General features: G+C 34.2%; 1 protein-coding gene across 1 annotated transcript in view; it reads right to left on the bottom strand.

Annotated features, from left to right (window-relative positions):
- LOC129283172 (50 kDa spicule matrix protein-like) overlaps nt 1-882 on the bottom strand; it is a 1,748-nt gene extending 866 nt beyond the window's left edge. The window contains exon 1 of the mRNA XM_064115017.1: nt 1-882. This exon is cut by the window's left edge and continues 866 nt beyond it. Within this exon, the coding sequence (XP_063971087.1) occupies nt 1-717 (717 nt within the window). The 5' untranslated portion in view covers nt 718-882.
- Nucleotides 883-14,452: the final 13,570 nt, after the last annotated feature.

Below are 14,452 nucleotides of genomic sequence, written 5' to 3'. Positions count from 1 at the left end.
TCCTTGTCCCCAACCGCCACGTCCGCCACCAGGCATACCTGGTCCCATTCCAGTTGATTCATTGAAGCCTCCTCTTCCTCCAGTGTTGATATTAGGGTTGACAGTACCTGCGGGTGAAATCTCACAAATAAAAGCAGCTGCCATGTTGCATGCTTGATGGCCCCACTTCGTTGTACCTCCATTCATCTGCATTTGTCCCGGAAGCGTCATACAGCGGCCGTTCCAGCGGAAGTTGGTCGGGTCAAAGGTTTGTCGAGGTTGTTGTACTCCTGGCCTCTGTTGTACTCCTGGCCTCTGTCCTGGCATCATTGGTCTGTTTGGTCCCCAGTGCTCGTCAAGGAGGGCATTGTCATAAACTTCTGTACTGTCCCAAGATGAGTTCCTACCTTGTCCTAGGCGGAAACCTAGCCAGACATTTTGCGGACGGAGCCTTTGGCCCTCTCCTATCCTATTCCCACCGAGAGGTTGTAATAGGTCAAACCTGAGCTTTCGGACTACTCTTCGTTCCTCAAAAGTTGTTGGGCAAGCCAGGTGACCGGGAGAAATTCCGTCGCATCCTACGAACTCCTTGCACATCTGCGAGGCCATGTCATAGGTCCTCTTGCCACCAAAAGCACGGTAACAGCTGTTCTCCACCTTCGTCCATGATGGCGGACACTGGGCCTGGACGGCAATTAAACCTGCAACCAAGCAGGCAAAACGGAGCGCTGCCTCCATTTTGGATTCAAATCAGAAAGCCTATTTATTTCTTGTCCTTTGCTTTTTAAGAGATTCCAGCACACAACTTTGTCCAAAGCTCTTACTCTGACTGAAGGTTTAGCTCGAATGAAAGGAACGTAGCACGGAACCCATGGGTGCGGGGTCTTCTGCACACGGCCCGCAGCAAAGTGGGTGTTACCAAACTTGGTTGTCAGTCACTTCTCCCCCCATACCTCCGAATAGTCACGTAAGCAACGCCCATCTCTGAAGTCCCTCTCCTCTCACCTTATGACTCAGTCCGGACTCACGTGGTTTTCCCCCGTCTTCCGGAAAAGCGTAAAACGGGGTTAAAAATAGGGGGCAAAAATAGAACTCTTCATGATGTACGAAACCATAAGGTTTATGCTCTTTTTAGGCTGTTTAAGGAAACAGAAAAACATTGGACTACGTAACTCATCATTATCGTATGCAAAGTGTGAATAATGATCGGTAGTAATTAACTACTCTTAGTTGTGACCTCCGTTTCAAACGCAAGATGGAATTCATTTCTTGATTGCAAATTGTTTTAAACACACGATTTAATTCTTATCTTGTTTGCAGAATACTATACATGTTTAAAGACAATAATATAATAAAATAAAGTGAATCCCCGTACTCAAAACAAGGGAAACACCGGGGGGGGGGGGAGATTATTTTGGGATGACATATTTTGCGACCAAGAAAAAAACATGTTAAACATGTTGAATGGTGCTAACTGCATTTATTGATGCAGTTTAGCACCCTTAAACATGGTAGAGTTCGATCAATTCGGAAGGTGCGAATCTGTAGCCATACATTTTGAACGCAAATAAATCATTCACCCTATTTAGGTTTCTATGGAATCAGAAAATCAGTGATTACGTGTGTGTGCTAGAGACAATAAAGACAAAAACTAGTAAACGAGAAAAAAAAACGAATATGTAAAATAATATAATATAAGTACTGATCTTGAAGGGGAACCAGCCAATGGAAACAGCTTGATCGAATAGTTGAAATAATATAGACGGAAATCGGTTGTGCGTCGGACGGGACATGAATATTTACATTTTGTCAATGCTAAGTTTATGGTAAGAAGTAGTTTTGATCTATATACATCAACTAAAGATATGATGCGATTACAAAAGAACAGACATGCACATTTATTTCTGCAAGAATAATCTTTCTCCAGATAGAGGTAAAACAACACAATTATAATTAAGTGACACCGTCCTCAAAAATTAGAATTTCATGGTTTATTTTAGATTGTATCTCGCAGCCAGTGACTTAATTGTACACTATGTAAATTAACAAAAAAAGGTACAAACATGGTTATGATAATAAACCCAACGTCAAAATCCAAAACAAAATGTAACGTGAATAAATAGAGATAAAATTATATAGAAATAAAAAAAATATGGACAAAGATGATATATTTCAGTGTTTCAAACATTCTTCTAGAACTGTAGTATTTTTTAAAATTTATTATTGAAATCTTGAAAATTAAATACACACACCCTAAAAAAGATTGAGTAAAAATTTACGCAGTATTGGGTAAAAAGGGAACACGAATATATGTCGAGTGGCTCCCCCATATTGGATAAAAATTAATGTTTTAAGGGTAAATTTACGCAACATTGCGCAAAATTTTCAACGTATTTAGTCTAATTTTATCCAGCCTTCATGCATCTTCTCATTTTACCTAATATTGAGCAAACTTTTTTAGAGTGCAGTCAGTGCTAATTCTAGCAAACCTATTACAATAACCATTTCAAACTTTAACTTTGTACAAAAGATGGAAATAAGCTTTGATTTATCTTTCCCCCGAATTTATAACGCATTTTATTATTTGGTTATTCATTCATCGTTATTATAATTGCGCGTCTTGCGAAGTTTTATCCAAAACAATGAAACTTGAGAGAGAGATATAGGGAAAGAAAGAGAGAGAGAGAGAGCAGGAGAGATAGAGAAATGTAAAATCAATAAAGACCCAAGACGTGAAAGTTGTTCTTGCAATTTGTTTTTGCATTTATTTCATTGTATTTTCCATTTGTGTACACATATATTAACCCCTCAAAAAAAGTTTGGAAATCTGAGTTTGGCCATTAATTTCTCCCAACTTTAAATTTTACACAATACGTATTTGACATCATTCAAAAGATCATTTAATTCCCTTTAAAATAATACCATGCTTTTTATGATCATGCCATCACGAAAAGAGCAGGATTCAAAAGTGTTGGATGAGGTCTGAATTGAAAAGCTGCAATACGAGTAGAAATAGTCATGAAGGGTCAATACAGAACATGATTCGTTTGTCTGACAGTAAATACATTCAAATCAAGCCCCTGCGTCTTCATTTTTTATGTTTTGTTGTGGTTTAAGTAGTGATGTTTCTGTGAGATAACATGGTTTGAGTCGTGGTTTGAAATACCCATGCATGTTTGTTTGTTACTTATGTGTTTGATTGCATGTTAATGTTGATGTTAAGGTGCATGAAAACAATTAAAAGAAACCGCCGAGAAACTCACTCATCACCACGGAAAAAAGAACAGTGACTTTCAATATTGTTTCATTTTGCAACTTTTGAATTTTGACCTTGCCCCACATTTCAAGGTACTGCACCTCCATGTGAACCATAATCATATCATGTAGGGTATCATTCTAAAGAAAATTACATGATCTATTCATTAATAGTAAAAACAGATTGATGGTTACTAAAAGCGAGGAAGGAATAACGATCAAAGTCAGATTTCCAAACTTTTTTTGAGGAGTTTAGATTATCATGATTTTGTCTCCTAATCATAAGGAACAACATTTAGTGGTTTGTCATTGAATACAAAATATCAACACGGAACCGTAATGGGTCATTTGTGTGTTTAGGTTGAACCAAAAGCATGGCTATGACCACTGGCTTGACAAGCCAAAAATCTCGAGAGGGACAAATATAGCGTATGGGGCAAAAATTGTAAAAAGCTGCAAGCGAACAAAAAAAATTCGACATGTTTCTATTACAAACTCCAATTTCATGATAGATTTTGACATAATATTCAGAAAACAAAATCATATTTCACTCTTTTCTATTTTTTCCTTATTTTTTTCTTGGTCGTGAACAAATGTGGGGCCCCGAAGCCCCTCCCCACCTGCATCCACCCTAGGCCCCGACCCCATCTGAAATGAACTCCATTATTGATGATAAATTCCATTTGCTTCATAGTATCGTGTGTGACAGTCTATATCAGGTGCATATAGCACAATGACGTAGTGAAAATTCGTTTGGGCAGATTAGGATCATACAAAACGGCACCAATAAAAATAACCTGTGTGGAGTAATACATTCATCATAAGTGATGGCAATATGTTTATTTTAATCCTTAACACACCTTTATGAAAAAATATTTAATGTTATCTACCTTTATTTATTTTCATTTACTTAATCGTTTCTAATTCTTCTTATTGAAAATTCTACTTTTAGTTCAATTTTGATTATCAGTATAATACAATAAAAGTAAAATAGATTTTACGTTCACTATATTCAAATACATCATCTCTTATGCTATTTGCCATTGATGCCTTATGAATATTAAAATGAATAAGCTGACGTCATTAGGATATGCTAATATCCTTTTCATTCGGGGGGTTCACGGGACTGACAGGGCCTCCGGTAATGAGCTGACACCAAAATAGATTTCTAATCTTTACCCCTACTACTCCCGAATCATACGCCATCCTGTGCAGTGTGGATACACCCTGTGGAATAGAAATTAAGTATATGGGGCATCATCGATTCATGTGATGCACAATATTAAAATGTTAGAATTGATAGCGTGAAGGTGATTTCATATTGCCTTCCACACTGTGTATATTCTATGGGACACACTGTGGTACGCTGTGGGGTGTTTCCAGTAAGAATCCTCCACTAAAAATGTATATAATTACTTGATTGAGAGATTATTTTGATTGAGATTGATGGAAGCCGCTCTATATAGATTGATTGATTGGATTGATTGATTGATTGATTGATTGATTGGTTGATTAATTGATTGATTGATTGGTTGGTTGATTGATTGATTGATTGATTTATCGATCGATCAATTGATTGATTGATTGATTCATTAATTCGTCCATTGATTTATTGATCCATTCATTCATTCCTTGTCTGATTCTTTCATTCATTATTTGCATGATTGATTGATGGGTTGATCGAACGGTCAGTATATGGATTAATTAATTGATGCATATCAATCTGATTTTTATAGTCCAAAAACATGAATACACTCTTGGTCGGGTAAAAAGATACCCAATATTGTGTAAAGTTTACGCAATGTTGCGTGGAAATAGCCCAATAAGGGGTAAAAAAAAAAATACCCTTTTTACTCAAAATTGAGTGAAATTTCACTCAGTGTTTTTAGAGTGTATTAATTATAAAATTGTTCTGTAAACTCCTCTTCAACAATATGTAAACATAAATATAAAAAAACAGTATTTTTTTTTACAATTACACTTCTGTATGAATTATCTTAAGAACACATTTATAATAAATTATAACCGTCTTTAATGTTTAAGAGTATACGAAAGAGCAAACATTAAACTGTTTTATGTTTTGAGCCTTATACACTTTTTTTCATTATACCCTGTCAAAGAAATGAAGCACTAAATAAAAAAATAATTATGTCGAACACTCGAAACAAAGACAATTAACAATAACTAATTGATAATATGGAGCCCTACAAAAGTAGTTCCGACGTTCGTCTTTAAATCAGTGTTCTGGGATCAAATCCAACCAATGAGTATAATCAAGAAGATATCTCCTTGGTATAATGAATTGTTTTACTAAACACGGAAACATACAACCTTAACAATCCGTTGCAATCGACAAGGATGGTGTTTTAATATAAAGCTATTTGTAATTTTCGAAACGACTTGATAATATGTTTTCATCAATTACTTCGAATTGGCACATGGTCGAGAAGGTGCTAAGACGACGAGCGAATTATATCCGTCTTTATAGGCCTACACCTGTTCAGGACCTGTTCAGGTGTTAATAAACCTTTTAGGAAATCACCTTTTCCTGGGATGATTGATATTGTCTTTAAGTGTGGTGCCAGTTTTGACAACCTGCAATTGATGAAGATTAGCAACGTATTCAGAGAACTCTTACACGCATCTCCTTGTTAATCTTCAATTGAAGATATTATGTATTATATATCGGTGGATTTGTAGGATGCTCAAACCTTGACTTGCTTTAATTTGAGTAATATACTATTAGTTGCTACCATTGTCGGTTTTGAAATATTTTTTAAATTAACGTTAGTGATTTATATTCTTATTCTATTTCTCAATATAATTATTAGTGAATGCATATTTTCAACATCATCAAAATGGTTAAGGTCATTATTGTTTCTATATTCGTCCTCATCGTCAAGACATAAATAAAATCAAAAACCGAGAAATCAGAAATGAACAAAACAGTATAGTATAGTACTTATTTTCCGAATAAAAACACATACGAAAAATGCAAAACAGATGGATAGCCCATATTCAGTATAGTCGACATGACTATACTGTTCTTCTATAGAGGGTCCATATACAATAAAAAGTAAACACATATGAAAGAAGCATACCATATACGGTAAATCAAACAAAATAACAAAAGTGATATCATATATCATTTTACTAATAAGAAAAGATCATAAAATTCAATAGTTTGGCAAGAATTTACACGAAATATTTTATAAAATTAATTCACCTGTATGATGATCCAGATATAAGAATCATAAGGAGAGAGAGAAAAAATATGTATGGACCGTTTATCACAAATAATGTTAATCTCACATGTTAAGTCTGAAAAAGGTTATCATGGACAGCCAACCCGTTTCCCCCCTTTATTAAGCCCATGTTTCAAGGCAGTTCTAAAGACCCCCCCCCTCGCATCCCTATTTCAAGAGGGCCATACTTGGTTAATTTTTAAGCTCCTCATTTCAAGAGCAATTTCCGTTATGAAGGGTATGGTTTCAGATTTGGGGGGCCACACATCCCTACCCTTTCCAGATCCGAGTGCCCCCCTCCACCAACATGACCAAATTGTCATTCTTATTGAAGTTATCTCGGTATTATATTTTTGCAAGATCTTTTTCCAAAATCTTAATTAGGATCGCTACCTTTGCCAGAGTTTAGTGATGAGTTTATATATTTTTTTTATTTGCCGAGGATTCCGGCAATCAAACTTGAACTTTTGATATTCAGGCAAAATATTGAAGCCAAAATGAAAAGCTAAAGCTCTCAACCACTCAAAAGTCCGTGACTCGTAACCAACAATGCACCATTCAATTGAAAAGTGCAATATGTATATATTTTTATGGCGTCATCAAATGAAAAGTAGATGAAAATCAACAGTCTTCTACTAATCTTTACGACATTCATTCAAAATTATTTTGACAGAGATTAAACAGATACAGAACCTTTCCAAAAAGTCTTGTTTCATAGCCGTTTTCCCATTTTTGACCGAAATTACAAAATGCTTTGAAAAGGGTGTGAAAAGGACTAATTCCAAGGCAAATGTGTCTATGGCAGGTCAAGTGTTGTATAATTGAGGCCGCCGTCAATTACAAGCTTAACCGCGTTCATTTGAATTTTGTTAATGTTCCTTTATTTATTATTAAAACGTTTTTTTTTTCAATTATGTATTATATTTATATTGTATACATTATGGATTATTTTGTATATTACAAACAATGTAAATATTTTTGATAATGTATTGTGAACGCAGAAAAAAAATAAAACAAAAAACAAAGAATTATCGTATTTGATTTGATTTGCCTTTTTCACGTACATGTATTTAAATATCACGTATTTAATATCATCTGCGCAAAAAAAGTGATGACATACACATTCATCTGATTTACGGGGATATACCAACATTCAAGGGCAAGTCCACTCCATCACAAAAAATGATTTGACTACAGGAAAAAAAAATCATCAAATCAACACTTTACCTTAGAAATATGTTATTTTATTATTTACTGAAATAGATAACCGGTTGTTTTTCGTGAAATTATATACCCTTGGCACCATACAAGTAGATGTAAAAAAAAATGAAAATGAAAAATAAAAATCCATATTTCATTGTTCGAAAGAGAAATCTGAAATATAGATTCTCCAAAAACTAATTTTGCCCAATTGATCATGTGCTCGGCAGGCACTGTGCAACGCCAGATCAACGATGCTCCGGCCCTTCATGTTGAACGTCAAACAGGGTAGCAGCAACTCTCCCATTTTAACGTCTTTTGGTCTGACGCTGCCGGGGCTTGAACCCCCGACCTCCCGGTTGTTAGACGGACGCTCTACACTGTCCAACTGAGCCATTACGAGCTAAAAAGCATAAAAAGCTAACTTTTACGAATTAATAACATTTAAATTCATAATTGAAATAAAAGCAATATTGATAAAATAAGGCATTTGTTAAATGTGGAAAGCGGAATGATATTTAAAAAAAAGATGTTTGAAAGGGGAAGAAAAATCGATTATCTTTGAGCTTGACGTGTAACCACAGACTTGGGTCTTGGTCATAGAAGATTTATGATGTTAGGACAGCATAAAAAGGGGGTTACTCTGGTTATGACAAGACAGAAAATATATTTGACCCCTAGACAGAGGAACATATCATCCACCCCTCCCCTGGGCACCCTTTCCGTACCCATAATCCACGCCGGAAGTCACCGGTTTCCCCTAGACCAGATATGCTCCTCTTGGTCATGACGTTGGAACTCTTCAAAAGACCCAGTATAAGGTCAGGAGCTATTTTAAACTGAATTAATCGCATATTTTCTGACTTGTTGCCAAATTTGTAATAGGTCAGGCCGACCATACAAATTACTTAAATTAGATTTGAAAAATTGTGGGGGAAAAATCTTTAATTTGATATAAGTTATAAATAACCATTTTGCTGAGTTGTTGCCAACGTTTGCTTTCGTATATCGACCTATAAATGATATTTTAACGAAGTTTTTTAGCAGACGGCATGGGATGTGTGTGATTTCCCTTATACTGTGTGACACATTCAACATGCTTAAAGTTGAGTGAATAGGATTAAACACAGGAAAAACGTTATTTAGGTTTAATCATTTCGTGATGTTTTTTTCACTGCATTTACAGAAAATTTGAAAACACAAGACTCTGAAAGCATCGGCGATACATATATATATTTAGGAACATTTCTCCCAGGAGTGATACTATAATCGCTACAATTTCAGTATCACATACTTCACTTCTGGTCATAAAAAAGAGGTTTATTAAAGAGAAACATTATCTAAGAAAGTTGTTAATGAAAATCAATGTCGATGAATCGAAGTATCAATTGGATTATAACTTATTTTGAATCCATTAACGTAAAATGGGTTTAGATTACTCATGAATTAGGAATGATAATTAATTACAAGTTTGAGCCCTGAAATAGTGTCTTAACGAAAAAAGATAATGATGTATGGGGGGCAGGGAAGGCAGACGCATCAATCATTTTAGGGCAGGGGTGCAAGCTTAGCGATCTTTTTCCTCTCTGAAGACCGCTACCCTGAAATTGTAGTAAAAGTATCATTTTTTTTAATATAAAACATGATCACATAAAACCAGATATTGAAGAGAGTTGTAAGGGTGTGACGAGAAAAAGTGATACGGTAAAAAGAAAATCTCGGATTCGATAGGAAATTTTGTTTCAGGAAACCGCGTCACTTTGCCTTGAACGTGGTAAAGTAAAAAGGGGGAAGGCAGTTCAAGGTTACAATATGGCACTGGGGATATAGATACGTTGCATGTTATAATGTCTCAGTGTGTTTAAAGGGAATTGATAGCTTTATCCAAGCTTTTCAGCTTGAGATAAAGAAATTGTTAAACGTACTTTCTGCTTGTGGTAATGGTCATAAAGTGAGTTAGACTATGATTCAACAAAATGGCAAAACATTAAGTTATTCATATACATATACATATACATGTATATATAAGTACGAAATATATATTGTAAAAAATATATTTTCTCAAATATATTCCGAAAAAGTTATCATTCAGTGGGGAAGACAGGACTTTGTCAGTTAGTCTTAGTAAAATACAAGTGCACACGTGCTTACTTCGAATTACGATTTCTTTTTTTTCCAGCGTAATCGCGGTAATGGTAATTACTTAAATTAGATTTGAAAAATTGTGGGGGAAAAATCTTTAATTTGATATAAGTTATAAATAATCATTTTGCTGAGTTGTTGCCAACGTTTGCTTTCGTATATCGACCTATAAATGATATTTTAACGAAGTTTTTTAGCAGACGGCATGGGATGTGTGTGATTTCCCTTATACTGTGTAGATACAAATTATTTTACAGCGTTCGGTCTCCGTAAACTATGTAAACAATAGATCTTTATCAATGCATTTCTTATTGTCTAACAATTCTAATGTAGGGGCGGGGGGGACTAGCACAATTAGATGATTGTTTGTACATTTGTGAACATGCTTACTGGAAAAAAAGGGCGACCGAAGCCTCTTGAGCTCCGCGGTAACGCGACCCATGTAAGCCATAGTTCATTGCAGTTAACAGGTTAACTCCAAACTTCATTCATGTCAACTCATGCCATGACTGCACATATTTAAACAAAAAATGATTTCTACAGAATAATATGAAATTATATGACCAACATAATGGTTATCAACAAATGAAAAGTTTGGTTGTAAAATGGGTTAGGTCCACTTTGGGCCATTCCGAGAAAAAAAATCATGTTTTTTTAAATTCTCACTTATTGATAAATTCTTATGAGAAACTAAATTGTCATGATGTACTACCCTACCATGTGAACATATTTGGGTATAAAAGAAATCTCCCTGTCTTCAATTTTTTCTATATTTTTTTTTTTTAAACTATGATATTAGACCTGACCTCTTTTGCAAGCAAACTGAAATGAATCAAATATCTTATGACTAAAAAGTGATTTTTCTTTGCCACTTTTATTCGAGTTTTCATGTGAATTTCAAATTTTCTTTGGTATTATCAGAGCGACTAAAATTCTATAGGTTTTGAGACAAAAAACAGTAAAATTTGCGAAAAATGGACCTAACCCAGCACTTCAGAAGAGTTCGGTTTGCAAAAGGAGCTAGGTCCACTCGAAGAAAATATTTTTGTTATTCTCCCATATTGCAATATTCTTATGCGAAACTAAATTTTCATGATACCCTACCATGTGAACATAAAATTGGTTATAAAATAAATCTACCTGTCTTCATTTTTTTTTTTAATATTCTTTTCCAAAAAAAAACTCTTTATGGACCTAACCCCTTTTGCAACCAAACTGAGATAGACCTAATCCCTTTTGAAAAAAAGTGACTTTTATTTTATTTTTGTTCACTTTCTAATGGGAATTTCAACTTTTCTTTGGTATCATGTTATAGAGCTACTAAAATCTATACATTGAGACAAAAAAAAATTGATGAAAAATGGACCTAACCCCTTTGGCAACTGAGCTCTTAATCATAATTATTTTTGGAAATGAAAGACATACAGTCTTTTCCATAAAATTAGAATATGAAAAAAAAAGCAGAAATAGAAATATATGTATACTGTTTATGGTAGTTGATGCAATTATATAAACATAATTGAAATCATTTTTTGCATCATTATACATAATTTAAAGAAGAAAAAACGAACACATGGAGGAATACATATGTTAGTCAAAAGCTTTGCATGAAAGAAAACAGGTTGAAACATAGCTGGCGCTCTTTTGATTGTTTTTACGTAAACTTTCCCTGTTGCTCCAACTGAAATAAGTATCATCATATCATTATGGTCGCTAGTATTTGTATAATTATTGTTGTTATAGCCATTATTATTATTATCATTGTCTTCATAAACATTGCTATAACCACCACACCAAAATCAGTATTAGGTTTCTCTTCTCATATATCTTAAAGTTTCACGTACTGGCTTCAGTAAGGTAACAAAAACTGTTGATAATGCTTTGATTGCCAATAAAGTTTTTATTGTTCACTCAAATTTTCGATGGTCCTCCGTCTTCTTCAGGAGTTTACAATGTGTGGAGTTTACAATGTATATTTATATATATACATATTCAATTCTATTTCTAGTCGACCTGAACACTTCTTTCTATCTCATCATTAACCATTATACAATCACAAAACCATGTCAAACCCTTTCATTAACTTTATGCTATTTAAGGGTACCTAGTTTGATTAACCTCTTCGTCTATTGTTTCCGTGGCATAGCCAATAATTATTGTTAATTGACTGCATTAAATGATAATTAAATGATGAACACATACTTAATACCGCATATCAAGCTTTTCTGGCAGACCCTCAACTATAGAGTAACAAAACATTTTGTTACAAATTATTGTATTGTAAAAAAATCTTGTTTCTTCATAATATGTTGATTGTTTTTTGTATTCAGGTAATCGTGAAAAAAAAAAATAATGTGGTAAAGGTGATTAGTGCATATTTTAAATAACGTATATTTTTTAATCGTTTTAACTATATATGATAAATGCGCAAAGAATGAACTATATCCGATATTTTTATGAACGAAATTGCAAACGTTTAGTCGATAATTTTCTTTAAATCAATCGATTACGTACAGACAACTGGAGTCTAGCCATAATTCATTTTTGTATATATATTATCATTTGATTCTTAATGATGTCATTATAATGATCATTATAATCATCATCGTGCCATACAAATATTTAAATTGACTTTAGACATGGTCTCAAACAAGACCTGGTTGTCTTTAGGTCATCACTTGAATCAATTGTTAGCTTATATAATCAGTTAGCTTATATATTAAAGTATTGTGTGTGTGTGTGTGTGAGTGTTGGAAAGTTACGTAATGAGCCATCAATTTTTGACGGGACCAGATTAGGTGAACCGGCAAAATCATTCTTTTTAAACTGGAAGCGAGCGAAGCGAGTGAGTAAATATTTAGACATCTTTAAAAAAAAAAAAATTGTAATTGATTTTGACATAATATGCAGAAAATATATATATTTTTTTTTTTTTGGGGGGAGGGGGGCAAGTGCCCCAATCCTCCCACGTGTACGCAACTGGAGTTAGGTATGTGGGGTGGGAGGGAGTGTGAGTGTGCGTATATGTCTGGGTGTCCTGTGTATAATCTGTGTGATTAGCATAGCGGCTAATGTTTGGAATTAGTATTCATTTGAAGTAAGGCGAGACATTAGCATGATTAGGCCACAGTCTAAGATTAGACGACTTTTGAGAAAACAGGTTGATATCAATACCAGTCTGTTTAGTCCAGACAGGTCATGTCTTATTTTCTCAGGAATACTTATTCTTCCTTTTCTTTATCACTCTTCTAATTTGTGAGCAATTATTTTAAATTGCCTTATTAAAAAATCTTCTTAATTATCTCCTTTCAGCTATACAGAAAAAGTTTGGGGGTTAACAGATATTATTGTGGCCAATGTTGTTGTTGTTCTTCTTCTTGTTCTTCTTCATCATCATCGTCATCACCACCATCATCTTCCTCTTTTTCTTCTTCTTCTTTTTTTATTATTATTATTGTTATTATTATTTATTATTATTATTTTTATTATTATTTTTATCACCATCATTATTATTATCATTATTATCATTAGGAGCAAAATTACAGTTTATATTACTGTTTTTGTTGTTTCTGTATATGAGGAGGAATATTAATAGAAAGACTAGGACTATCATTATCTGTAATGAGCACAATATTACTAAAGCTCGAGTGAAAAATTCTTACGAACAATTTCATTTCGATTTCTACTTTAGATAAGTAATTATAAGATCAATAATAAATCTCAGTATAATCTTTACAGTTATGATATACAAATTTTATATGATCTATATATTTTCATTATTTATTATCTTTAATTTACCCAAATAATCCAAAATAAACTTACATAGGCCTTACATTAATCATAGACTTTTTTCATGTTTATTGAATTATTATTGCTAATGAAAAATCTTTAAATAAAAATGATGAAACATCTATTACAGTTTTCCAAAGTTTACGTATCAACATTATTTTCAACCTTTTTTGTTCACCAAGTGAGTCATAATTTGAACTCAACAATTTTGTGATTCCCAATGCTGCCGACCTTCAGATAATATACTAATCATAAGACCCAAAGGAAAATACTTGAAATAAATGCTATTCAAAAGTTTTGGTGACCTTTGAATAAATTCGGAAAGATATTACAGTCTTATCTTTTTATTTCATTTGCAAAGTCTTGTACTGGGTGACACATATTACGTATGGGGAATTAAAGTACTAACTGAGATTTTAGGGTGAGCCTTGGTGTCGGTGTATGTCATAGAATATAACTAGGCATATCTTGAACCACATGAGGAACATTGCTCAGGAGGCCCCATAGTTATGCACACCGTATATTACAGATTCCCTATACACATGGACACCCACATTCGCCTACACACACCCTCACCCCTACAGGAAGTCACACTTATTATGGGTAATTATGCGCTCATCCCAAAGCCCCTGACTCAAGTTTCCCTTTCGGAACCCCGGCTAGGTCTGGATGTGCGTCAATCTTACCAAACCCTCTCATTGGTCAAAAGTGTAAAGCCCACTTTGGGGTTTCTGCACACTTCATCTGCGCATGGAGGCGTGCCCTGAGCTTACTCGACCACGCCCCATCGGAATACTGAGCTCGGGGAAGGGTTACGCCTTTTGTGCGCGAGGTTCGGAGGT

Source organism: Lytechinus pictus, unplaced genomic scaffold (genome assembly GCF_037042905.1).
Source record: "Lytechinus pictus isolate F3 Inbred unplaced genomic scaffold, Lp3.0 scaffold_20, whole genome shotgun sequence".
NCBI lineage: Eukaryota > Metazoa > Echinodermata > Echinoidea > Temnopleuroida > Toxopneustidae > Lytechinus > Lytechinus pictus.
The sequence above is the reverse complement of the archived record's forward strand: the minus strand, read 5'-3'. Positions and strand labels throughout refer to the sequence as shown.